General features: G+C 31.4%; 1 protein-coding gene across 2 annotated transcripts in view; it reads left to right on the top strand.

Moving 5' to 3' along the window:
• The first annotated feature begins 19,560 nt into the window (after positions 1–19,560).
• Positions 19,561–27,570, top strand: part of LOC108909279 (flocculation protein FLO11) — a 111,660-nt gene continuing 103,650 nt past the window's right edge. For both annotated transcript variants that reach the window (XM_018713587.1, XM_018713586.1), the window contains exon 1: positions 19,561–19,683. In XM_018713587.1, the coding sequence (XP_018569103.1) occupies positions 19,626–19,683 (58 nt within the window). In that variant the 5' untranslated portion in view covers positions 19,561–19,625. The remainder of the gene's footprint in view (positions 19,684–27,570) is intronic.

The raw sequence follows: 27,570 nt of genomic DNA, 5'->3' as shown, positions 1-27,570 counted from the left end.
TATTATTATTAACATAATAAGAGTAGAAGAATAGGTAAAAACCTATAAAACTCAAGAGCAAAAAAATATGAAAAAAAATCTAAAATATAAGCATACAATATAAACTAAAACAGTACAATACTACATATTAAAAGAGAATAACAAACATTTAGAGCGAAAAAAAAAACATGAAACACACGGTTGCTAAAAAAATACTGCCTACATCTGGTAGTATAATTCTTATGGCTAAGCTTGTAATTGTCAAGTATGAGCAGATAACATATATAAATGTGATAAATCTGTGGAATATGTGCCATGAAGTTAGCGATATGTGGTGATCAGATCGCCACGCTTAAGCCTTTCGATTTCTGGGATTAGTTTGAAGATATTTAGTCTTTCTTCATAAGAAGGCCGAGAAATGCCATAGGGAAGTCTGGTGGCGGCACGTTTTACTCGTAACAACTCAATTTGAGATTGGTCTCTTATCAGATTTCGATACTACACAGCTGAACCATACTCGATGATGGGTCTTCTATAATTTATATAAGCAATTAGTAGTTTCAATTGAGGGAGTAGATAATATTTTTTTGAAAAGAATTAAGGAGTGTTTAACTTTATTGCAAGCCGCAGTTATATGAGCTGAACAAGAGAGGTAATTAGAAATCACTACACCAAGATCAGTTTGCCTGTCCACATTTGACAATTGAATGCTGCCAATTTGATAATGTAATCTTGGATTGAAAAAGTAATGGGCTAAGAACTGAGCCTTGAGGAACTCTACTTTTAACAGAATGGTATTCCGAGACGTCAGTTCCTATTTTCGCATGGAAAAAACGATTGCTTAAAAACGCAACAATCCATTTGTGAAGATTACCTCTAATACCTGCATGTTCAATTTTAGAACAGAGACGTTTAAGGCCTTGCTAAAATCGAGGTATATGATGTCAGCACACAATATCAATTGCGATGGTCCAGTCGTTTAAACATTATAGCAAATTGGTGTCAGAAATCCATGCTGCTCCTCAGGATTGATTTTATGTGACAAAAGAAATTCGGTTACAGTTTCAGTGATAATTCTTTCCATAACTTTCACTTCAACAGGTGTAAGACTAATCTGTCGATAGTTTTCCTTATTGAATTTGTCGCCTTTTTTTGAATAGCAATTACATCAGCTGATTTCCAGGCATTTGGTAAAGTAACAGATTTTAAAGAATTTTGCATTATAATGGACAGTGGCAGGCACAAAGATGCAGCGCATTTCTTTAAAACAATTGGCAGTAAACCACCGGTCCCAGCAGAAGAATTTTTTAAAGCAGAGAGCTTTTCTTTCACGGCTTGAGCAGATATGTTTATTGTACGTAATGAAGAATTATTGGCTGGCATATTAATATTCGGAACTGGAGTGGTAGGGCTCTTCGGTGTAGTTAAGAGAAAAATAATCGGTAAAGATGTCAGCCGTTTCCTTATTATTATTTGACAGAGTATTACGGTCCTTTCTTATGGATGGAATGGTTACAGTCAAGGATAGATTTTTACGAATACATTTATGTAGGTCTTTTATTATTCTATTAAATATTTCCGCCAGTGAACCAAGCGCCACTTCGAAGGATTTAGTGGTTTGATAGTTGTTAATTCTTTTATCGACTACTTTGATGCAACAATATTACAATTTATTATATTATTTTCGTTGTTTAAATCAAATGAACCAAACTATTAGTGCACAAATAACTCATATATTTACAAATAAGTATATTTATATAGTTATTTGTATATATAAAGTAGTCGTTAAGAGAATTAACAGCTAAAGGAGTCAAATCCTTGGAAAAATATTGGTTTTGAGCAAAAAAGTAAAATAAGTAATTTCGGCGTTAATGTAGCATATTGAGTCATTGAATCAATTTTGCACAGAAAAGCCCCCAAAGTAACGGCAATAATATTAAGAATAAATTAATAATAATCAACACCACAACCAACTATTATAATTTATATGTTAATACCCGTATGCAGATGGCAACGTCTATTGTAACATACTTTAATTTGCTCCAAAACTATAATATTTAAGCTTATAAGACATCAAGTTTTGTTTTCAGTTAAATCTTGTTATCTAAAACAGATTTTGATCATATTGGCAACAGAGAACGCAAGAAACAAATTGTTATGTAACTTTTTACAAACGAGGGGATAGTTGTGTGAAAAATAATCATATTAAAAATAAGTTTTCAATAAACGTCAATAAGTGATAATATAATGCAATGCACGAAATTTTTTTAATAAGGACCTTGTATCTCAAATACCTAGGTTGCATAGAAAACTAATATTTTTCTCTCTTGAGAATTTATGACTGATACGATTTCAGATTCATAACTATATACACCAATGTATCTGCACGTATGCCAATAAAATCAACAATATACAGTATCATTCGAGTATGTGCATCAAAGTAAGGCCAATTCCTAAAATTATCATTTAAAAAGCCAATTTAATGTGGAACGAGACTCGGTTGTTTATTTGAATTTGCATACAATTTGGATTTCAGTGGAGTTCCCCGTATGTACGGTTTGATTGCTTCCTAGGAAGCGATCAATACCCAGGACTGCTTAACATGTTCGCTTAGGTTGGCCAGGATTCTCTGCAGCGTCTTCGGAGTAAACAGGATCCCGGTTACTAATTCCCTAAATCAAAACAAGATTATTAGACGTAACTGCATAAATTAATCGGCAGAATTGCCTGGCAATCATACATTCTTGATGAGGTGCATTGGAATCAAAGTTTAAAGTTGTTTGTCTCAGTTCAGTCTCAGACTGTGAGAAGCAAGACTGAGATCTGTTTTATTCTGCATTGACCTTAATTTCAGTTAAAATTTTTTCATGCACAAGAATTCGTTTGAATTTTACATTTTTAATACACAGAACCTTTTTTCTTGTCATTTAATTTTTTTTCACTGTGCACAGATAAGTATTTGTTTCTTGAAAACATATTTAAGAAAAACCTACTCTTTATAATTGAAATACAACTCCAAAAACTGCATTAAAAATAATCGTCTTCATCATTCTAAGTTAATATTCAAAGAAATTGGATTATCGAACATTAGAAAACTATCTGCTTCACAATGTTGAAGCTTCACAGGAGGATTTTCCCCTCAGGACTATGCAATACCTACGAAAATTCAAATAAAAATATAAAATATAGATAATAGCTTATAAGAAATATGTTACTTTTACAGAACAGAATTAATTTCACTCTGAAATAGAAATATAATCAATTGAGAGTCAGTAATTTTGTTTCTTTCCATTTTGGTCAATTACACAGGTCAACATTTAGTGGTTGAAAAAATCTGCCACCCAAAAAACCTATATATGAACTTTTGCAGATTTTGTAATTTTTTCAAAAATGTTCTTATATTGTATATGTATTTGTATACACAAAGTATTGCTCATGATTAGGCGATCCTGAAAATTTCAACTCAATCCGTTGAGCGGTTTCCAAACTATATAATTTTTAAAGTACGAATATTTGTCTCAGTCATGGCAATGCAATGACGTCACCGCATAGGAGGGTTAGCCAGCTTGGCGCTACTTTCAGATGAGTTTCTGCATCTACAGATTGTTTTAGCATTTGTGTATATTGAATTTAAAAAATGGAAGCAAATTTCGTAAAAGCAGTTTCTTCTAATTTGCCAGAAGTAGGTTTGTTAATGGTTATGGATTTTTTAAATAAAAACCACGACTTTATCAGTGCTGAGATGAGAGGAGTGAAAATGGTTTCAATAACGTGTAAAGTTTTGATGTTTTCGTATAATAAAAATAGTAAATAAGAATAAGGATTTTGGGTTTAATTAGACGAAACCGTTTCTGTAACAGGCTTCAAAGATTTATCTAATTATTATTTTTATTCCCATGGAAACTACATAAAATCTAGTTAATATCTTATAAATATATTAATAATATAATATTTATTATGTATTTTTATATAAATACTTAGTACCTATATGTATTTGCATAATATTCATAAAAAGTCAACAATGGAAAACACAAGTGTATAGTATTTCTATAGAATACAAACGTATTTATTACATACCTAAATTATTCAGGGTAGTTTTGTTGCTTTCAAAATAAGTCATTTTTAAAATAAAAGATATTAAAAAAAAAACAAATCACAGTAGAGACTAATAGACCATTGATTTTAGATCCGCACGACAGAATTACGGGGACATAATTATTTTCTTAAGCGTCTTCACACCAGTGCTCTCACACTGGAGAACAATACAATATTTGCAATTTTTTTCTGTTCTGTGTCTTCCATATTGCTAACAAAATTCGGTATCTCAACGTACTCAATTGAAACCTAACAGGCAACTAAAACCCGACTACCCGACTAACTAACAACACACGCAAGCATGCGGCATCGGTTTCCCATGCGGTGACGTCACACCAGTCGGTTCAGCGGATACACAGCGCGCCAGTTTAAGATTTTTTTGGGATGACTTGTAGGCGATATAAAATTCTAATTCTTTGCAGAAAACCTTAAAATTGCATCGTCGTCATCATTATCATCCAAACTATTATATTTACATCACATAAATTTAAATTTGAAATAATAATAACAAAATAAAAATCAATAAAAATTGATACATTTATTAATTACATTTAATTCATTAATTCATTATAAGTAATTCATTAATTTTGATGTTACTGATTCTTGATGCTTTATCTGAAATTATTTAAACAACACTTCATCAAAGCATTATCTATCTTTTGGGAGAGAAATAGCACACTACTTAAATATAATTTCTGATGTGATCAATAAATTTTCTGAAGACATGTTTCTTGATATATGACTTTTAAGGTGTGGTACGTGTTTTGTGCCAAAGTTTCTTATGCGCAAAATTTTTAAAAAGTTGACAAGGTATGTTAGAATCATGTAACTTCTATGTAGACCCGATATTGATGTGTGTAATGGAACCATGCATCTTCGATGTCTCGAAACTTTAATTTATTAATATCATTTTTAATTCGGTGCCATATGCCAGTCAAATACGTGCGTATTGATTCAAAGTAATATTCAAAACTGTAAACAGCAAGTTGATCTCCTAAACTGAATACATAATAATAACGCTGAGTGCATGCGTGCAAATTTCCCGATACAATAGTAAATAGTTTACCATCATATAACTTTAGACAAATGGTGGCCCATTTATGGGGTTGTCTTACCTAAACAGATAATGTCTTCCATCAGATTCAGTCAAGTCACGTTGTATATTTTTACTTCACACAAAATTACAAAACTTCTGTATTTATTTTCTGCTATTAATGAATTTTAAAAATACTTTTTGCGCATTTCATCATCACATCCTGAGTTACGAAATATTGTGATTTACTGTCTTAAAAATCGAGTAGGAGGTTTTAAAGTTGCCGCGCGAACACAAGATAAGTGCTTAATAATACTTAAAAATAAATTAATGACAATTTTCGGTCAGTAATTATTGGCTAGACCCTCTCACCAGTGATTTATTTTTGGTTCTCGTCGCTGAGACCATTAATGAAATTATCTTATTCGTTATTCATAAACTAATTGGAACATCCTTTAATTAAACTGACTATTTTATTAACGTAGAACTTTTTGTTGACATGATTAGTCATTATAGTGTATTGCCGGTCATTATGACTCGACTCAAACAGTAAATATATAAATGTCCTTGTTAGAATGAATGTGTACAGCGTGTTCCATTTGAGTTAAAATATAAGGAATGGCAACGCTTCAAGTATCTCAAAAATGGATATAAAGGAAATAAATGCAAAAGTATATTGCTCTGCTATTTCAATAAACTATTATAATAGATATGATGTCAGTTTAGAAGGAAATATTTACTTTAGATAACTGGACTCACCACTGAAAAGTGCAATCTTTACTCTTCAAAACCCTTCTTTCGATTTGAAAAGATATTCATTTTTCACCAAGATATCGTTAATTGAAGATTACTATTTCAGCTATTTTCTTACACCATGGCCATATTAAGAAACTAGCTGAAGTAGTAATTTTTAATTAACGATATCTTATCGAAAAATGAATATTTTTTCAAATCTAAAGAAGGGTTTTGAAGTGTAAAGATTCTACTTTACAGTGGTGTAATTAATTTAAAAAAAATATATTCGCGATGTCATATAACCTTGAATATAGCAAAAAACCGTATTTTTACACATTTAGGTTAGAATACCTCGGAAACCTAGGGTGATGGGTCAATTCTGAGGCCAAATTCGGATTCAGTGCATCAAAAACCTCCGGGGACGTATTGTCTGCATTCTGGGTTTTTTCCTTGTTGGTCTGTGCTATTTTGACCGGAGGAGCTCGTCTTCGAACTTTGTTATCTTAATTCTAAAGTACCATGTATATTTGAGACAAAAACTGTAATAGTATTTTTTTAACGTAAAACATTAGAATTGACATTTTGAAGAGCACACACTAAAAACTAACATATTTCTGTTGAAATTTTCCAGAGGCCACTCTTACTTTTTTACATTATTTCCGGTATCATTTTATTAAATATTAACAGACATACCTGTATTCCTGGATGATAAAAATAAAACGCAGATATTACATAATTTTTGCTATAAAAAACATGTCAAACCTGAATTTCCAAATAGATGAGTTGGTGAGTTATTTCTGTTTTAGTTCAGGTGGCTACTTATTATAATATATTTTTGGCACCTGTGGACATATTCAGACGAATGCTGATTTACATGATTCACAGTGGTGCTAGTTACTAATTTTTAATAATACTAATTTCATAATCTTCAATTCCTGTATCTAAAATAAGTAACTAAAATATTGTGTAAATCATTCACAAAAAAATTAGTACCTACTGAATTAAATATATAACAAAGTTAATAATAATTATTAACTAGTAAACTACCTAGACTTTAGCTTAATTTTATTCTTTTCGATTTTACATGATCTAAAAAATATTTTATGGAATAAATAAACTTATTTTTTGTCACAGTTACAAGGCAGAAAAGAGAAATAACCTGCTACAACCGTCTAGACTTCAGACATATCATAAAATTTATTACATCTGGATATGATGAGGCTTCTCCTTATACACGCTCCAAAAGTTTTGCATAACTTTTTTGGGTTGTTTATTCGAAACGGATATATTTCCTAAATGAATATAAGGTTTGATATATTTTTTACATCTCCAAGAATAAATTGAATTGCGAATCCTTCGCTCGAAATCAAAACTGTAATATTTACAGAGTATGAAAAAAAAAATTACTAGATTTTATTAAGGTATATTTGTTGAACTTATAAGAAACTTATCTAACCCATACATAATCATAAGGAAAATGTCTCATGTAACATAAATGTCATTAATTTGTGAACTTCACTTAAGTAAAACATACCATAAAAAGAAAGAAATAGAAATAATTTTACACTTGAAGTCATGTTTCATTTGCTGTACGGAAAAAGTACAGGCATTAAACAATTAGTAGACTTAAAATGGCTTTCACAAAGACGCCGTTTCCAACTTCGGTTCGGCGTTTGATTGAAATTTCTAGGCCCATGTGAAACTCTAATCTTCGGAGCGATTAGAAGTTGCTTGAATCAATGCCATGGTATGGTTTCGAATTTCCGCAGCCTAGTTACGAAATAACACTGCGTTCGGTTAATTCCTCTTCTTTCGTCGATCGAGGATTTCACAGAGCTTGATTACAAAAGCTTGTCCCAGTTTACTTGCCAGAGGCATTTTCCATTGCTTACTTTCTCTCCTTGTGGACAACTAAGAAATTAATTCAAGTAAAAAATATGATTATTACTGGGCTAAGTTTCCTTTTCAACTGTTTCCTTTTCTATGACTTGATTGAAAAAAAAAACAAATACTACTTAAGCATTTCATTTCAGATTAGAAGTTCAAGGTCAGTCCGAAATTCGTCTGGGTGTAGTATTGTTCCATTTCTGTATTTATAAGCAGGAACCAATATTTAATCATTGTTCAATAGAATGGAAGTCGCCTGATGGAGATCAAGGATTTCAAGGATAAGTTCAGATATCGTCTGCAAAGGACATTGAACTAGATGTATACAATTAGGCAAGTCAGAATAATATATCAGCAACAGTTTTGGTCCAACAACTGAATTGGGGTATTTCAAACACATCTAACTGGGCAGAAAATGTCAAAACTGAGAATATTAGAATAGTAAAATAAGCGGTCATCAACTTAAGCAGGGCCCTTCTTATTCGACAAAGATAAAGTTTAATGGACAGTCTGATGAGGAACTGATCAAATTTTTTTCAACGATGACAGTAATGTAACTATCTGTACCAACAGAATGTTATTTGTCTTAGTGCTCTCTTAAAGCTAGCTAGTGATACGCTAAATATATCTATATTGGAAAATAAATTGTTGTAAGTTCTGAACATTATGTTCAACGGCGACTTTTGTCCAGAGTTAGTGTGATAAAATGACTCTTGGAAAAAATTTAAAATTTTTGGGTGGTACAAAAATATTTATGAGATTTAACAAGTTAGATTATTCAGAAGTTTAAACAAAAATATTACGTCATTCTGATTTCTCTTATTTTCTAAAGATCCAATTTTAAATGTTTGTTGTAGACAAGCCGAATTCTGGAAAGTATGTACCCCGGCCACTTTAGAATTTAGGTATCTAAGAAATTTGTTTTGAATCGCTTCAAGACGGGAGTTATGAACCACATACTGGGGATTCCAAATGGTTGAAGCAAAATTTATCATACTATAAACATAAGCAAAATATAATGATTTTAAGGAATGTACCCTTCTAAAATCCTTAGATAATCTAATGATAAACCCTAACATCTTACTAATTTTCAATGCAATGTAATCTATATGTGGGGATAGAGAAAGTTAATTTTGTATCAAAAATAACACCTAGGTCTTTTATCTCCTGTAAATAAGAAAGCCTTTCGTTATTGAAGTTAAAGTCAAATCTAAATAAATTTTTATTGCGAGTAAAACAAATATAATTACATTTCTTGAAATTTAAATGTAGTTTATTCAACAAGCAGTAGCTGTAGAATGTATCAAGATCATTTGGAAATAACGTAGAATCCGCAAGGTCCTTTATTTTATAATATATCTTAAAATCAGCTGCATACATTAAAAAATTATAAAATTTAAAACATTTATTTATATCGTTTATATAGATTAAGAATAATAATGGACCTAAGTGAGATCCTTGAGACACTCCAGAAGTGAATGAATGAAATGAATGAATATGAATGAAAAAGAGCGATAACCTTTAACTGTTTCCAGCTGTGATCTATTGAAAATATATGATGTAAACCATCTTAAAAAACTTCCATGTACGCCGATCTCAACCACTTTAGCTTTAAGAATGTTGTGGTTGACTTTATCGAACGCCTTGCTAACATCGGTGTATACTGAATCTACCTGAATTTGAAAATCCATGTAGTTATTAATATAGTTCATATATTGTAGGAGGTTATATTCAATTGATCTTTGATGGTAAAAACCGTGCTGTCGCGAAATTATTGAAGATTGAACTGCATTGAATAAGTGATCGTAACTCACCTTCTCCAGTACTTTACTAAAAATATTTAATTTACTGATCGGACGATAGTTTTTTACCAAATTTGTTTCACTAGTTTTGAAAATAGGTATCACAAAAGCTGTCTTCCGCAATTGAAATTCATCTTCTTCAAATGATTAAATAAAATAGTTAGTGATATATACAGGCTGTTACAAATTCGCTTCTCACTACAGGGGTCTCGGAAACGGTAAGAGCTACGAAGTAGCTTAAATGAGGGCAAAGTTGCATAATCAGGGGACCAACATTATGCCTCTAAAAAATCAAGGCTAACACGATTAGTTTTCGAAAGATTTGAAAAGACAACACTTTCTCATGGCCACTTTTTGCCCTCTATCGAATGGCATAATCAATTTTTGTATGTAACGTTTCGTCTCTCCAGGACCATCATCAACTTAATTTTTTTAAATACGCCCCGGGAAATTTTATTACATTTTTTGCAAGCCTTCATGACCCCCAATTCTGTACTCAGAATTGGGGTCATGACCCCCCAATTCTCAACCAGACTCAGACGTTTTGTCTCGAAAAATTCATCATCAGATTCATTCATTTATTTAGATTTCTTTGTTTATTGAATTATCTTACACTGTAAGTGTAGTTAGACCCTGTGAAATCCATCACTATTTGCTGCAATAAAAACCTTTTATTATTATTATTTAAATTTTGGTAACATATTGCCGTGTAACTTATGGAATGGCAATTTTACTCATAATATGATCACTTCCTTTTATTACTCAAAACACTTCTGAAGCTTTCCTTCCAATCAAATTACGATATTCCAAAAGTTTCTTGAGTTTACCGATATGACTTTCCAATATTTTATATTCACAGCATTAGAAGTGACATATTTATCTCTTTCAAATTTATTATCGTATTATAAAAATGTGGTCAAAACACCATTGTTTCGTTTCCATAACATTTTCTTAGAAATTCGCTGCATAACGAGATCAACCAGCACAAATGAATATTAAGCGACTCTTACTCACATGCGTACCAATGTGATTAACTACTATCAATTAGAGCCGGTTTCCAGCAAGTTCAAGGTAATCGTAGGTGGGGTCGCGTTTGCCGCTTGTCACGGCAAAAAACAAATGATATTTATTAGTTCATTAATATGTATGAGAGCTCCCCACTAAATTGCCACGTTTGTCTATTGCAAATTCGGGCCCGAAGTTTAACACGGTATTAGACAAAAATCCGGCTAAATTATGCAACCTCATCCTCACTAAATGAATTTGCTTAAAATTCATGAGGGGTGACGCCGGTATCTGTTCGGAAATATTAATCTGCTTGTATATGTGATTATTCAATTAAAAATGGTTGTTTGTTTAGCGGCGAATTATAATTAGTGCATAAAAATCTGTAGAGCGACACCACATCCGCGCATTAATCTAACCAAAAGAGTTAACAACGATTTTTTGATTTTATTTTATAATTTAATTTTACTACAATAATTGTAATGAAAGTATTGCGGCATTTTAACGAGAAAACAAAAATCTAAAATAATAAGGTCTCCAAAACTGAGATATAGAGTGATAAAGATTTGCTTTTTATTTCCATTCGATTCATATTTTTACGGAAAGACGATATAGAAGTTACCATTAGAAATAAGCATAGAATGGTTTTAAACAATTTCAGTGTTTGTTGTGGAAAACAGAACTATATGTATTACGAAACGTCTAAAACTAAACCGACGATGTGATCGTATGGAACCTATTCTTTCCTGCTTTTAGAGTAGGTACTTCGATTTTTTTATTGTGGTTATACTAACTCATAATTGTTTAAAACAAATGAACTTCTTTATCTTATGAATAATTTGTCAGCAACTCCAAAACCGGAGTGTTAGTTCCAATATTTTGACGATCAGCTTAGTAATTACTCCTATAGATGCAAAGATATAGAAATATTACTAAAGCACATCAACAAAATACATCCGGTCCTAAGCTTCACCATGAAAGTGGAACCAAATGTACTCTGTCATTCCCAAGTAACTTTATCAATAAACGAACGGCATCCTAGGGCACAGATTTTATAGGAAACTAACCTACATGGATAGATTTCTCAACTGTAAGGATGATTCTGGAGTTTTGGAGTTGTGGGGAGGGTAGCAAAGCTACAGCACTTAAGCTCCATTGGGCCCCTTGTACTTCCTCTCATTAGGAGATCAATCCACCTGAGCCGCTAACCAGTCTATTACAGTGAAAAAGATCAGGGTTGCTCAGGGGGATCTCCCTAATATAGGCCATTGAAGGCCAGCGTCCTCCCAACATGGACTCTCTTGTTGACGAGACGGCAGTGCATTCACATAGTACATGCAATACCGTCTCGTTTTTCTGTTCACAACCCCTACAAAGAGGTATTTCACACTTCCCCATATTGTAAAGGTGTTTCCTTAGCTAACAGTGTCCAGTTTGAATACCTGTCACCAGGCGAAAATTTAACCTAGACATGGCCAGGTATTTTTTGGCTGTGTTTTTGCTAGGATTCACTAAAAGCTCCTTAGCGAAGTGACAGCTAATCGTTTCATCCCATCGTTTTATAAATTCTTTGTTGGCGTTTTCCTTAATAATTCCAGCAGGTAAGAATTCGGCAATCATCCAGGAATTTACTTAATCAGTTTCTCTGTTGTATCTTCTTATTTTTAAGTTTTGTCAATTTAGATTTTTTTTTGTTCAAACGTGACATCTGACTTCTATTTTTGATTTACCATAAACATACATAGTATGCTATAATCTTTTACTATACTTTTGAGTCTTATGTATATTGCCAAGTAAGTGATGTCTATTTTTGTTCACCTATTCTCAATAATTTTTGAGAGTTTTAGTTTTTACTTCTCGAAAATGCGATTCACTTCCCCTGTATCAGACACACTTGATTAAGTTCTCAAATACGCCATGGGTGTCGGCCTTAGATTAATGTTTAATTATCTAATATGTGATAGTCAAAGCACACCTTCCCTATAATGTTTGAGTAAGCATTCAGAGGGTTTAGTTCCTCAGTTCCTGTAACATAGCCTCAAGTATAACACGTTCTCTCTCATGTACCCAATATCCAAATTATTGGTAGACATAAAACCTTAAACAAATTAGTGATTACCGAAATTACAAGGTTGATCAAGATAGAGATCATCAAAGTAGGTATTTAACTTTGCCATTATTTTACGAAAAAACGGAAGAAAAGATATAATTTATTTGAAATTTTCTTTAATTATTTGAATATGTCTTTATTTATGTTTTTCAATCATATTATTTGTATAGTTACTCAATTTTTTTATAGACAAATATTAATTAATATTGGTGCAACACAACTTTTGTAATTCATTAATTAATAGCTCGTCTTTGAAGTGGATTTTTAGCATACCTAGGTATTAATGTCAATGAGTATGTGATAACTGTGATGATGTGAGTTTATCAAATGATATAAAAAAAATGAGTTAATTTAATTTAGCTTATCACCTTTTAAGCAGAAATAAAGAAGGATGTCACAAATTGTGCACGTCATAAAATTTCATATAGACAGAGATCGTAAAACGCCAAGTTTTTGAGATATAATGATTAAAAGACACCTCATATGTAGGTAACCACATATATTTTAAAAAGCTCTTAATAGTATATTATTCAACGAGCGTATAATGATGGGTATTATTCACGAGGTGAAGTTTACGGCCACGAGCCGCAGGCGAGTGGCCTAAATCACCGAGTGGATAATAGCCATTATACGGGAGTAGAATACTATACTTTATCCACGACTACTAAATATTTTTGTTGACGTTTTTTTTGTTTTTAGTTCGTTTTTTAACACAATTTAACACAAAATATCAAAACACTGAGAAATCTATGCACACAAACAATAATGTTGACAGGTTTGAGTCAAATTTGTTTTGTTTTAAAAGCTACTTAGATTTATGAAATGTTTCGAAAAACATGGTATGTTAAGCAATAGATATACGACACGCACAAACGAAGTCGCTGATGGCTCAGTGTAGATGCTCCTTCCCTTCCAACCGCTGGTCCCGGGTTCGAATCTGGTCTAGGAAAATTCACTTTTTTAATTTTTTTTTTATATGTACAGCACTGAATTGAAAGTATTTAGTGGTTTACACGATAAAATTTAAAAAAACCGACTGTTTGTAGCAGAACAATATAATATTATAGCTAAATCAAGGAAGCATCTGACAGTAGTGATTAATGACTCATTAATCACTGCCGTGATTAATGGGTATTAATAAGGTCGAGCAAACAGACGTATAATGGGTACATTATACAATAGTCGTGGATAAATATATTAAAGTATCATCGAAAGATTAATTGCTGAAATAAAAATTACTTGTAGAATTCGAACAATCAAAAATAACATTCTTTCCAGTTTATAAAAAAGTCTATTTGGTGAGAATGTCAAATATATTTACTTTTTATATCGACAATAGAAATTTTGCCGAATCCGCAAATAATTCATATCTGCTGACGGAATGAAACCCGTTTCTAAAACGGGCAGGAGGTTTTATTAAAGTCAGCATCACCGTGCTCATTATTAAATATAACCTCTAAGGAGTTTAAGCTAATAAATTTAATGAAATGAAAGCAAAGGAATTTTATAGCCGGTTTAATAGGAATATTGCGTTCTGTTACCCTTAAGCGAAAGGAAAAAGCATTTATTCAAGTCGAGACATTTCCTATCCAATAAGGCAGTCTACCCTTAAAATGCAAATTCTGTCGAAATCCTAAAGGAATATGCAGTAAACTAAAGTTAATGTAATAGATGGTATCTCACAGTCGGGGACCTATTGGTCGGATTGAAATTGGAATTAGGAATAGAAATGTTCCCAGGGCGTTGCAAATATAGTCTACAGCCGATTCAATAGCCCCTGATTTCACTAAATGCTCCCCCTTTTTCATTTTACTCGGTGATAAAAATTTACGGAAATGAACGGATATGACAGTATGATTACAAATGGCGTCCCTGGTGATAATCATTTTCGTATTTCGGGGCCCATCTTAAGTGAAACTGTAATTTCCGTCGCTGGAAATTTATAAAAAGCGACTCCATTTGCACCAAATGAAACTTCAAAACTCGAATATTATCTTTTGGTGGTTACAATTTTTATTAATGAAAGAATTTAATCAAGATAAATTCAGGAAAACTCAAATTATCTATAGGAGTATCAAACATCATTTTCTTACACATAAAGATGCACAAAAAATGCTTTTTAATACTTATGGTTTGTATATTTGTATTGGAAAATGGGACAACAGTTAAATTAATTGAAATAATTAGTTAAGTTGAATAAAAAATAGATATAATAAAGAAAATTGTAAATATTGAGAAAGCGAGAAATGTCAGAAACCAAATTCATAAAATGAAAACACGAAAGTTTTAGATATATAATAAAAAATTATACAGGTATTTGATAAATTAAATTAACAAGTGCAGTTTCAAAATGAATTGATAAAAAAGTTGATTTCACATTAAAACTTAATTAAGTGTTTGAGAGATATCGTCAAAAATACAAAAAGTTACTTTGTATAAAAAGGGATATTGGTAACAACACACAAACACCTTCAAAGCCTAGAACACTAGGTTGAATTTTGATTTTGACAAGAAATTTGAACAAAAATCATATTAATGAGCTTTCATTTTCATAATTTTACAAAATTTGCACCACAACATACAACAACCATAATTTCTTGTATTTTAAAGTTTATCTAAAAAATAACAAGAGAAAATAACAAGCGAGTAGAAACATAAAATATTAGAAATAATGATGATTTTGCAAAAATAGTTGTCAAAGTAAAAGTAGTTGAAAGGAAATTCACACTCTCCTTTATACTTATAAATTACTTCGGGGAAAAACTAACATGATATTCATTCAGGATAAAATATAATATATCTTATTTCTGAATTTTAAGATATTATAAGTGATTATTAATAAGTGTCTGGTATTTACAAAAGACTTTTGGTTTATTACTTCTTATCTTTCTGAATAGGTCAACATAAGAAAGATACCTATAGGGATACTGGTACGTCTCTTATTCAATCCAAAGGAGTGATAAATCACTATATTGTTCCTTTCCAATAAGACGGCAAAGGCACTTTGTTAGGTCGTTTCGTCAACAACTTGTAACTTCTTAATCAATATCTGTAAAAATAGAAAGAAAAATTGTCACATAATTGCGCTAAGCTCGTCGTGAGGGATATGAATGTACCTCGGAATCTTTACTGTTTTTGTTTAATAATAATAATTTTACTCATTGCTAAAAACAATAATAAATCATTTGTACCTCACATATTTAAGAGTAATTTAATTTTGAAAGTTAGATTCCTCATATTTTATTTAATCTCTATATACATCTGCCGGATATCAATAATGACGATAACAGATAATAATAATAAAAACAGTAGGTACAATATAAACAGTATAACATAATAGCAATAATAGTTATTTATTGTATAAGTGTTTTAAGTAGCATTTTATACACGCGAGAACGTAGTTCGAGCATTTCATATTCCTAAGTTGATAAGATAAGATAAGACAATTAAAACACGAATGCAATACAACGTGTTGTAAATACAAGAAAGTAATTGTGTTCCTGTGACTGTTTTTGAAGAAGCTTAACAAGCAATTTTCCATTTATTGCCAGCGAAATCCAGGGAACATGCAAAAAATTGTTCGTAGAATTTAACGAATGGAGGAAAATTCGGAGAGTAATGACAATAAACGAAGACGTCATGCTATCGTATTTTTTAAATTTGAAGAAAAAATATGCAATTTCATCTATCTGGTTGAAGGATGCGATGTTGAAGGCTACTATAAAGGTCTACAAATATATAGATATGGAAAATACAACAAGCTTACTGCTTATTTGTAGTGAAGCGTGAATCTAGAGGATACAAAGCAGAAAAGCTGCAGTATTGGACAATATTGAAGAATTTTTTACTGGGGCTTCCGATAAAGACTAACGTAATATTTCTTTACCTTATACACATCGTTAGGTATATAGTGAACCTTGAATTATTTTAGGTTGCACTAGTAATGGTGCCTGTCGACGCTACGAATTGACAAATTTGAAAATTAGTGACTTACAGGAAGTTGGCAGTTACCTTCTTGTTTCAATACCTGACATCAAGACAGACATTTCAAGAAAATTTACAATTGTAGAAGGATTTTGCGTGATTGCTGTTGAAATATGCAGAAAATATATTTCTCTGCGCCCAATTCGCCTATCACAAGGCAGATTCTTCAACACATTGGCAAAGCTACCCTCAACAGTTGCTTAATTCCTCAATATTGCAAATCCAGAAGCATATACTGGCCATTGCATGAGGCGTACTTCAATAACTTTATTGGCCAATAAAGGTGCTGATCCAAGGAAATAAATTAAATTTGATTTATTATAGGTATATTATTTTTTCATTATTCTACTAGTGAAATAAAGTTACTTTATTCCACTAGTAGACATTACTTTAGACGGTTCATATGTGTCTGGATAAAGTGATTGTGGATAAAAATTATTATTACTATAAGATCTTTCATAAATCAAAAATGTAGCCGCATAACCAATATAGCCAGTATAGCGCTCTTAGTGGTTTTAGAATTCTGTGTGGCATCACTGTCCTAAATTGTATAGAGTAAATAAGATGGTACAATTGTTAGTAGGAATATTTTAAATTGGAAGACCTTCAGGTCTTAGAATTATGCCAAAATTATACCCAAAAGGTTTTTTAATATCTGACATGTGGCTGTAACAGTATTAAGTAATATCTCACTTTTTTAGCGGGACTAAAACATGGTCATGCACGAACAACTTGTGGTAGTTGCACAAATAATAAAAACATTAGTTACAGTCAAACTGAATGAATCGCGGTATTTAAATTGACTCGGTTCTTGAACATTAAGTGCCAAATAAAAACAAACGATATTATTTTCATTGCAACAGTACAGACCCGGGCTACATAACATGTCATAAAAACCTTAACATTAACTTTGTTTATTTAAACGTCTGCGGTTACGATTATCGCTGCGAATAGTAGGAAGTAACTCTCTCGTTCGTTTTAATTCGGCCGAAGTTTGAGGCGAATTTGTGGAAAGTTGAGCTTAATTGTTGCGTGAAATACAAATTTACGTAAAAGTTATCACTGCAAGTGTGGTTATTTCAAGTTTGTAAGTCTTACAGCTGGTTATTACAGAACATAATAAGTTCTGGAACTACTATTTTAGAAATACCATTACAGCTTTATTAGGCAGAACTGTCTGCAGGGGTTTGCTTTTTATTTCCTCACTCGAAATCTCTTGTAATGATGCCTGTAACTGTTTACGGTAATATTTAAATGCTCCTCAACAAATACACAATTGCTGCTGCAAATTTGTAACGAACCTTGCAAGAAATTATTCAATAAACAAACTTTTAATATTGTAAATGCATTGCAAAGACCTTCTGCTTGATGCTAGTAGGTATATGCATACGTACCTATAGTCTAAAATAATCTACTACCATTTATACATAAACGATATATGATCTAGATAACAAGAAATAACTTTTACAATAAATAAATGTAGATTTTACTTGCTAGATCATGGATCAGACCCTAGACAAGAGGACTGTATTTCTTGTTAGATCCTTGCTTGGTCACCATGTGGTGAATGACAAATCACACAATTATATTAATGTAATAATATTTCGGTTGACTATTATTTGCACTTATGTTACTGTTTGTAGGGATTCCCATCTGAAAGTGACAAGAAGTAGCAACTTCGACTATTGTGTTGTTTCTGGAACGAATTGTCCCCATTTGAAAGAGGATGATCAACATCCTGCATTTGTAGTCGCATCTACATTTCATTCTATCATGACAGTAAATAGATAAATTTAAATTACAAAAACTGCAACTTCAATACTCACGTCATTTGGTTTGGTTTAATGATGACATTATCAGTAATATCAAATTAAAGAGTAAATTCTGAAGTAATTATAAAATAGCATATAGTATTGATGATTACAACGTTTTAAAGAAATTCCATTAGTTTAGCTTTAAAAAACTCTTCTTCATTTGGTCTCATTCAAGATCTAGTTACATTCTGCATGAATCACAATGGTATACAGGTAAAAACAGGTAAAAAATATAAATATACATAGTTCTATTGTCAATGCGTTTGCCAAATATTTTTCCAAATTCTTTATATCTTGTGGTACTAAAAATAATAGTACCTCCACCTTATCATTTATTGGCTATAGTATCCATTTCATTTTCGATATTGCTAAATATGACATTAAAAAAATAACAATTGGAGTTTGAATTAATTCCTACATTTTTAAATGCAAGGAATATTTACACAAATATGGAAAGTGTCGCGAATATGCCTCTTGCACTAAGAACAAAGACCACCTTTATGAAGATATTAATATCTTAGTATCGACATGGATTTACGAGTGGTAGTTCTACTACCGCAAACTCCATTTTGTTGCTGAAGTTTGGGTTACGAATTAGGTTGATTGTTGCCGATTTTCCTAAATTATTCGATTAACTTAATATCAGTCTACTAACAATGAAATTGGAATCAGATGATATCTCTCTCGTTCTGTCATGTCGTCAGCTAACAGATACCAGTCTGTACAATGTAGTGGCTTACTTACTCCATGCGGATGACCTTGTTGTTTTTATAAGTTAAATGTTTAATTGATTCCACTAGATTACAATATTGACAAATTAAAGACAGTATTCAAATATAAATCTATGTTCGAATGAAAGCAGTTTTAAAATTACATATATCCTTCAGTCGATGCAATAATCTTGTAGACATTGGTTATAAAATTACTGAATCTCTATTAAACCGAGTTACGCAATTAGCTGATCTTGATGCCTAGTTATCATTTGATGTACACATTCGTTTAATAACCAAGTCTGCTATAAAAACTTAGGCTTCGTTGCGTGTAATGCTAAAGGCTTATGTTCTAAAGGCATTTCATTTTCCAGTTACTAAAATATTTTTCCTCTTTTCAGGTACATTTCCACACGAGGACGCCTAATATCTAAAGGACAACGGATAATGTTTTAATTTCGATAAAATTATATGGTAAAAATGGATATTTGTCGACATCTCTCGTTACTGGCTTGCTGCCTCCTCACGGGTGAGTTCTCTACACTCCTGATTTTATTATACATTTTTTTCATAATTTTTCACTTTATTTCACAAATACATAATTTATGGACCTGTTGCCCTGGTGCAGTGAAAGCGATAAACACATTCTGTGAAAAATTATGGGCATTATATAAAATACCGGTAAATCCGATATAAAATGATGATACACCAACATGCTTGAATGTTAATAAATAACAATACGAAATTATTTATGGCACTTTAATAAAAATTTCTGTAATAAATCTCTCGAACATACCAAAAATGTTTTCATTAATACTTCAGAGATATTTCCTAAAAAAGTTAATTTTTAATGAGCGATGCTAGTTTTGAAATAACAGAAATTATAGAGAAATAAACAGGGTGGTACTAAATTGTGCCTCGATAATTCCATAAAAAAATATGGTGACCTCTTTTTTCAAAAATTAATAACATCTTCATAGAGAGGAGATAGACGTCACATTTTTTAAGGACAGGTGCTTTAAAAGTTTTTCTTGTTCATATTTTGAACATATATTTATGGATATGTAGGATATCATAGTAAAGGGTGACTATTACTATTTTATTCTTAACTTTTTATTTCGACCCCATCCTAAAAATATTGATCATTAAACTGTTAGGGAAAGAATGATACCCTTGTTTAATGTCGTTAAAATGAATCGTTTTCGAGAAATTGTGCTTTGCATATAAAGGTGTACTTTGAAATGTCACACATTTCGAACAATTTCCATAAAACGGAAATAATTTTAATTTATTTTTGTTGAGCGAAATAAACACCAAAAATTTCATGTAGGTGGATATTTGAAAAGTGCATAAAAATGCATTGCACAAGTTTTAAATTACCTAATGGTTTAGCGATAACTCAACTAAAGTACTTGTTTTATGGAAATTGCTGGAAATATGTGACTTTTTTATTTAAAAAATTTATTATTCCGCTCTTTCCTGTGTAAATCTGAAATTATCGAAAAATTATTTATCCAATAAAGACCAATATTTTTCATAAGTATATATTTCTTTAAGTAGTCTAAAGTAAAATTTAAAATGTTGGAAATGATATTTACGGGGTAAGTAAATATATACCCCAGCGCGACATATAGGATTTGAATAATTATTGTAATGCCCTATATTTAAACTTGTATAAGTTGCCTCTAAAAACTGAAATTATCATGAAATATACAGTGCATTCGAAAAGTAACGAATAAATTCATTATTTTTTAAATTGAGAAGTTTTCGAAAAAATCCCCTGGCACGTCGATTTTGTTTTTAAAAAAGGCACTTTTTGACATATGACCCATATTTGTGACGTCATCGTTGTTCGAGATATGACGTCATCGACAATTTTTTTAAATAGCAACCCCCAATTTTGACCATGCCGTTTGAATGAGCGTGTCGTTCTACATACACAGATCATTAAAAGTTATGGTGTTACATAACAAAAATTTCAAGAAAATAATGTTTGAAGATTTTAAAATTTAATTTTCACAATACTGAAAATGATAATGATTATGTAAAAATCGACTAAATTAAATGTTCAAATTGTGCACCGTTGGCTGCCTGACAGTAGCCAAGACGATTAATAAATTCTTTTTGGACATTATCAATAACTTCAGGAGGTATACGATGTATCCCGTGACGAATTCTTGCTTTTAAATCTTCTAAATTAACCGGTCTAGTAACGTATACTTTGCTTTTTAAGTATCCCCACAAGAAATAATCTAGAGGTGTCAAATCAGGCGATCGGCCTGGCCACTCAATCGGCCCCCTTCTCCCTATCAACGATTCGGGAACAGCTCATCTAAATAAGCACGGACAAGTGTTGCATAATGGGGAGGCGCACCATTTAGTCGATTTTTACATAATCATTATCATTTTCAGTACTGTGAAAATTATATTTTAAAATCTTCACATTATTTTCTTGAAATTTTTGTTATTTAACACCATAATTTTTCATGATCTGTGTATGTAGAATGACACGCTCTTTCAAATGGCGTGGTCAAAATTGGGGGTTGCTATTTAAAAAATTGTCGATGACGTCATATCTCGAAAACGATGACGTCACAAATATAGGTCGTATGTCAAAAAGTGCCTTTTTAAAAAACACAATCGACGTGCCAGGGGATTTTTTCGAAAACTTCTCAATTTAAAAAATAATTAATTTATTCGTTACTTTTCGAAAGCACTGTATATCTCCTATGCATTTCTAAAGGAGTATATCTTTCGAAAAAAAAAATTATATTAAAAGGTAATATTATTTTTTATGTATATTCATCCCAAAAAAAAACACAGGAAACAATTTATGACCATACTGTGTCTAATAAATTTTCTAAAAAGACGCATTATATAAGAAATTAAAATGTATCTACAGTCCGTACGATATTTGCTGAGATACGGATTGTTGATAGTTAAGTACTTATAATTTTAATATTCAAAATAGTAAACTAATTGCAATAAAAGAAATTATATTATCTGCTTTCAAAATACTTAAACTAAAACAGTCAATTGATACAGATAATCTCCTTCCATATATTTTTAAAGCATGTTCTGAGCTATCTATGTCATCACTTATATTTAATGATTATTAAAGCTAACATCCATGCACATATCAAAGTATTGGACTAACAGGGAGAATGTACAATCAGAAATTGGTGCAAATAGAAGATTTAATATCCAGTTTCAGAATTTCTCCTAAAAAATAGAGTCGTTTAAACATCCAAAGTTCTAAACCTACGACGTGGCAACCAGCTACAAAGGGGCAGCTTTTGATTTGAAAAAAAAATTCAATGTCATGACTACAAAGATACTGGAAATGGTAACGTTTCAAAAACGGTCAGTTTCTGAGAAGATCTCGAACAATTAAACCATTGACTCGAAAATCGGGCTGGAAATTTTTCAACTTTTGCCATTTACTGACTTTATTATTTTTTAATAATGATATTGTAGGAAACAACTACTCTGCGAACTTCATGATCCGCCTAGCATTTAATTACAGCCAGTCGAGTAAACAGTTAAGATCATTCGTCAGCAGCATTACAAACATAAACCGGTTTCATTCTTATCAGTTCTCATCGGTATCAGTATCAGTCATGAGACGATTTAACTATTTTGATCCCTGATGACATATTTTAATGTGGACAAAGAATATTTGCAGGTTATATATTACTCACACTCAAACAAGCACTTTGTGTTGTGTACATTTTATACATAATTTCGTTTATGCATCAACCTTATTACCCTGTGTCAAGCTCAAGTAGCGCATATATCAATAACGGGTTGCTGATGCGTAGCTGTGCAAGAATATACCAGCCATGAGGAGGAATTATGGCAGCACTAGACAGTAATGACTTGCAGATTACAGCCAAACATGCAACGGCTTCGTTTGATTTAATTATAAATCACTGTTGGTAACACAGTGATATGTAACAGTCAAAAACGAGAAATTTATTACTTGTTTTGCCACTGCAGAAGTGGGCCGAGTAAGCAAAATAAATTCGGAGAAAGTTTTTACTGGTAAAAAAACTAGGTTAGTGTATTTTTTTATCGGAAACCAGAGTCCTTAACCCGCCCTAAACAAATGTATATCTGAATTGGGGTTACTTTTTCATGTCAAACTTCCTATCAGGCTAAATTCTACACAAATATTTGCTTCGCCGACGCCTTTTAATGTATTTGCATTAAGCTGTCCCTTACCGAAGCCACAGAATCCTTTAAGATTAAAGAAAAGCTTAGAATAATGCAGTAGTGGGCTCAGGACGGATATAATATCTTTTCCTATTACTAAAATGTCAGAGTTCAAGATAAGAAAAAAGTAGGAAACACTGATACTGAAAGTAAAAAGGAAAAGGAAAAAATTCTGAATGTATCGAAGACATTTGTTGTACGTAGACATATAAGTCTAGCTTTAGAAATACATGAAAGAACATACGAATGAAAAAAAAACATGAAAAAGGCAAGGCTTTTTCTTTTAACATTTGCCGAAATATAAAAACATTCTCACGGCCTTGTTTATTGAATGTGACATTCCGTCTCTATTGTAGGGGTGAATGCAATAATAAAGAAAGTGCTCTTTGCATAAGAACTACTGTGTTGCTAGCGATGCGGCTGCAAAACAGTTAACAATATCCCGTCTGAATTATATTTTACATTCATCAGTAAAATGTTCGAGAAACCCTTTGACATAGTACAATGAATTGGCCAATTTACTGCCCAAATCTGAGCCTTCCAACTTCTTAGAAAAGTCAGTCGTGAAACGACAACCCGAAATCGACCTTTTACTTGGGCAAGACTTAAGTAACTACAATAACACTATGTAACTTGTCCATTAAATATCAAAAATATAAACAAGTGCCAAAATCGTAAGTAGAATGTAATAAAAATTGGTGTTACTGAATAAATATTAAAAGTTGACCCATAATTTAAAGGTGTAAAACTATTAAATGTAACAATTGTTGTTGATTAAAGGGTCGGCATTTGTTACCACTTCGAAGGCTCTTATTTCAGAAACATCTTGTATATCTTGTAGCAAAAGATCTTTCCAACAATTACTGTCTAAACACCATGTCCATCGGAGATCCCGTAAGAGCAAATTTAATATTCTCTTTGTGAGTTTCAGCGCGCTCATTTCAATAATATACTAAACACTCAAGAGAAGAGCTTCCTCCAACAACAAACATAAAACAAATAAAGTATTTACTTTATGCAGGAAACGAGTTATTGTGTTTAACAAGTAAATAACATCCTTTTCTCATCAATTAGAACGTTGCATGTTTGGTGGTAATAACTAACCTTTAAACTTTGAGCCGCTCAAAATTACACCTTCCCTCGGTTCCTACAAGAGGGAAACCGTTATTCTGAAGAACGTTGCAATTAAGGAAGAGGTGCTTATGTCATTTTGTAAGACTACAGTTTAAAAATGTTACTAGTTTAGGATGTTCATTATTATTTCCTTTCGCTCAAGTACCTAGAATTATAAACAGTTCTCTAAACATATTTAATTATCCACTCCTTTCAGTAGTCGTTAATTCTGTTAATTTTAATTTGAGCGTTATTTTTCTTTATATTTTTCAGAGTATGTATTCACTAAAAATAAATTTTTACTTTCAAACCTGATTTTTTTTAACCTGTTTTTAGGTATAACGAATACTGAAATTACAAAATATTACGAAATAAAACGTTAGAACCAAAGAAGTAAGAAATCCCCAAATACCAAATAGGGACACATGACTTTAACTAAACATTTTTCTCGGTGGGGAGTGATTCTCTCAACAGTACAGATTCAAATTTAATATACCTTACACCTTGGCTTCCAAATCTCTGTTGGGCTATTAGGCCTGATGCTTGGACATGCCAGGGCGCCTCCCTAATTAATTAATCAGTAACCTCCTGCAATGCGAAGCATGTAGGGGTTGTCGTGGCGATGTAATAGGTCAAATGGAGCAGGGCCGTAATTGTTGCTAAAATTGGTTATATTCATATCAAACTGTACGGTCAGCAGGTTAAAACTTTTTTTCTAAACTGGTCACATTCTGAAGGTTTTAATTTTAAATATATCAGTCAGGTGTACACAGAAAATAAAATATTGCCTTAAGTCAAGAATTCAACAATATTTTCTTCTTTTTTCTCCTTGTTTTGATCCGGATTAGGTCAGGAAAAACCTACGACAATAAAATTGCTGTTACAGTTTGTCGATATTTCGTCATTTCTATATAAACATCCTCAGGACCCGATGTGTTGCATTTTGTAAGCCAGAAATGGAAAGGTATAAAAACAGTTTCTATAAAATGAGAATGTTGGTCTTTTCTACTTTAAATACGAAAATGAAATAATTTCAATTCCCCTTATAAAATAGAAAATACCGATAATCCTAATTTTATTTTTAAAATGCTCTTTTATACTTTTACAATTTTTGACTTATAAAATCTAGCATACAGTGTCCTTAGAATGTCGTATTAAAACAGCGAAATGTAGTATTCGTATTTTTATTTTACTTCCTCACCTAATTCAGACCAAAAACAAGGAGACAGTGGGAAGGCCACCAATAACTATTTAAAGAAGCATATTATCCCCATGTGCGGTTTATAGGACACATATAATTTTTAGTTCACGCTTCATATAGTTGTTATAGCTGCAATGTTAAGGAGTTGATTAGTTGATTAAGTGGGTTGATGCAGGGTCGGACTAAGTTTTACGTAATAATCCTTTATAAATTTTCTGAAACACACTCCAGACCACGCCCACGGTTGGAAAACTGTTTATTTTCGCATCCTATAAGGCTAATGCACTAATTTCAAAAATATCATGAACATCTTGCAGCAAAAAACTTACAATAAGTATGTCGTAACAAAAACGACGAAACTATTATTATTTTTATTTGCGGTCACTAACAATTATTTAAAGAAACGAATTTTCTCCTTTCATCGGAAAATAAATAATTTTAGTTCAGCCCTTTATATAGCAAATGTAAAGATGTCCACAGCAATTTCTGTAGTTGTACAATCAACGAACATAAATGTAGTATCGGTTTTGAATTGAGTAATCTATTCTTTAAGACAACATTCCATGTGCGAGTGTGTGAACCTTGAAAAAATCTTAATAAATGTCCTAAAAACCTTCGGATATTCTTAGAAATTCGAACATTTTAGGAATGATACATTCTAATAAAGTATAATGTATTCTTAGTAAATTAATACAATAGGTAGAATTACACATTAAACAAAATAGTTTTGGCTACTTATTTCTCTGAACAGTAGGCAAATGGATATTGTTTGAAAGTATTTATTGTATTTCTTGAACAGTTGTTTATTATTTAGATAAAAAAAGTAAGTAAATAAACTCAATGCTTTTATTACAGATTTGCAAAATAATAATAGAAAATCTAGTTAATATAGAGGTTATCTATAAATTTAGATATCTTAAAAATATAGGTATATATTATTATTTTCTTCTCTCATGATTCTACTGTTTTGTACACATAATGTATACATAATATACATAATAAAACATGGGCTTTTATGATAATGATAATTGTTAATGAAGTTTATCTTTGTAGCAAATTATTCAACAGTAGTTATAGAACTTGTCATTATTTCTAATAGTCACATTCATTAACACTGTTCGAGATAAGAATTTTTATTTTGTTTCAATATGTATTTAGCTTATTTCTTTGCAGTAAGTGAGAGGTATTCTTGCTACTCGTATTACGAGTAGATGTAAGAATTTAATTTGTTATGAATCAGTCACTTTTTTTGCTTCCTAGTACTTAACAATAAACGGTCTTGGCATTTATATTTCAATTTAATTTTTTTAGTACTACGAACAGTGAATCTCAATATTTCCAATTACAATTTGATTGTTTTGATTGAGTAATGTTTTGTCTCATCATTTCCTACTTCATCCTAGTGACTCCAAGCATGTATGTTATGTTCTTTTTTTAACGATATTGATGAATTTGTAAAAATTACATATTTCATTGACACATCAATTAGATATTTTTCGACACAAATTAATCAAAGCTCTCGTTTTCGCTTCTTCTTCAATATTAATCAAAATTTAATTTTACAAAAAATCAGTAATGAAAAACCATGTAAATTATTATTTGCTTTTTTTTGTGGACAACTTCATGAATTGAACTATTATCATTATATCAGGAATAATTTGATGCCATGACATTTATAGTAATATTTGTTTGAGCATAGTATGTTTTACCATTTAAAGTTTGACCAAGCATTTTAATTACATCGTGTATAGATAGATATTTGCTATTAAATGCCTATATGAGCAAATTATCTGAAACATGCAGACAAGATGAATTTGCAGTCCAATTAAATAAGCCTTTAAATCGAAATTTTGACCAACTTGCCTGAATTTTAGATATAAGTTAGTT

This window comes from Anoplophora glabripennis, unplaced genomic scaffold, assembly GCF_000390285.2.
Source record: "Anoplophora glabripennis isolate ALB-LARVAE unplaced genomic scaffold, Agla_2.0 scaffold342, whole genome shotgun sequence".
Classification (NCBI taxonomy): Eukaryota; Metazoa; Arthropoda; class Insecta; order Coleoptera; family Cerambycidae; genus Anoplophora; species Anoplophora glabripennis.
The sequence above is the reverse complement of the archived record's forward strand: the minus strand, read 5'-3'. Positions and strand labels throughout refer to the sequence as shown.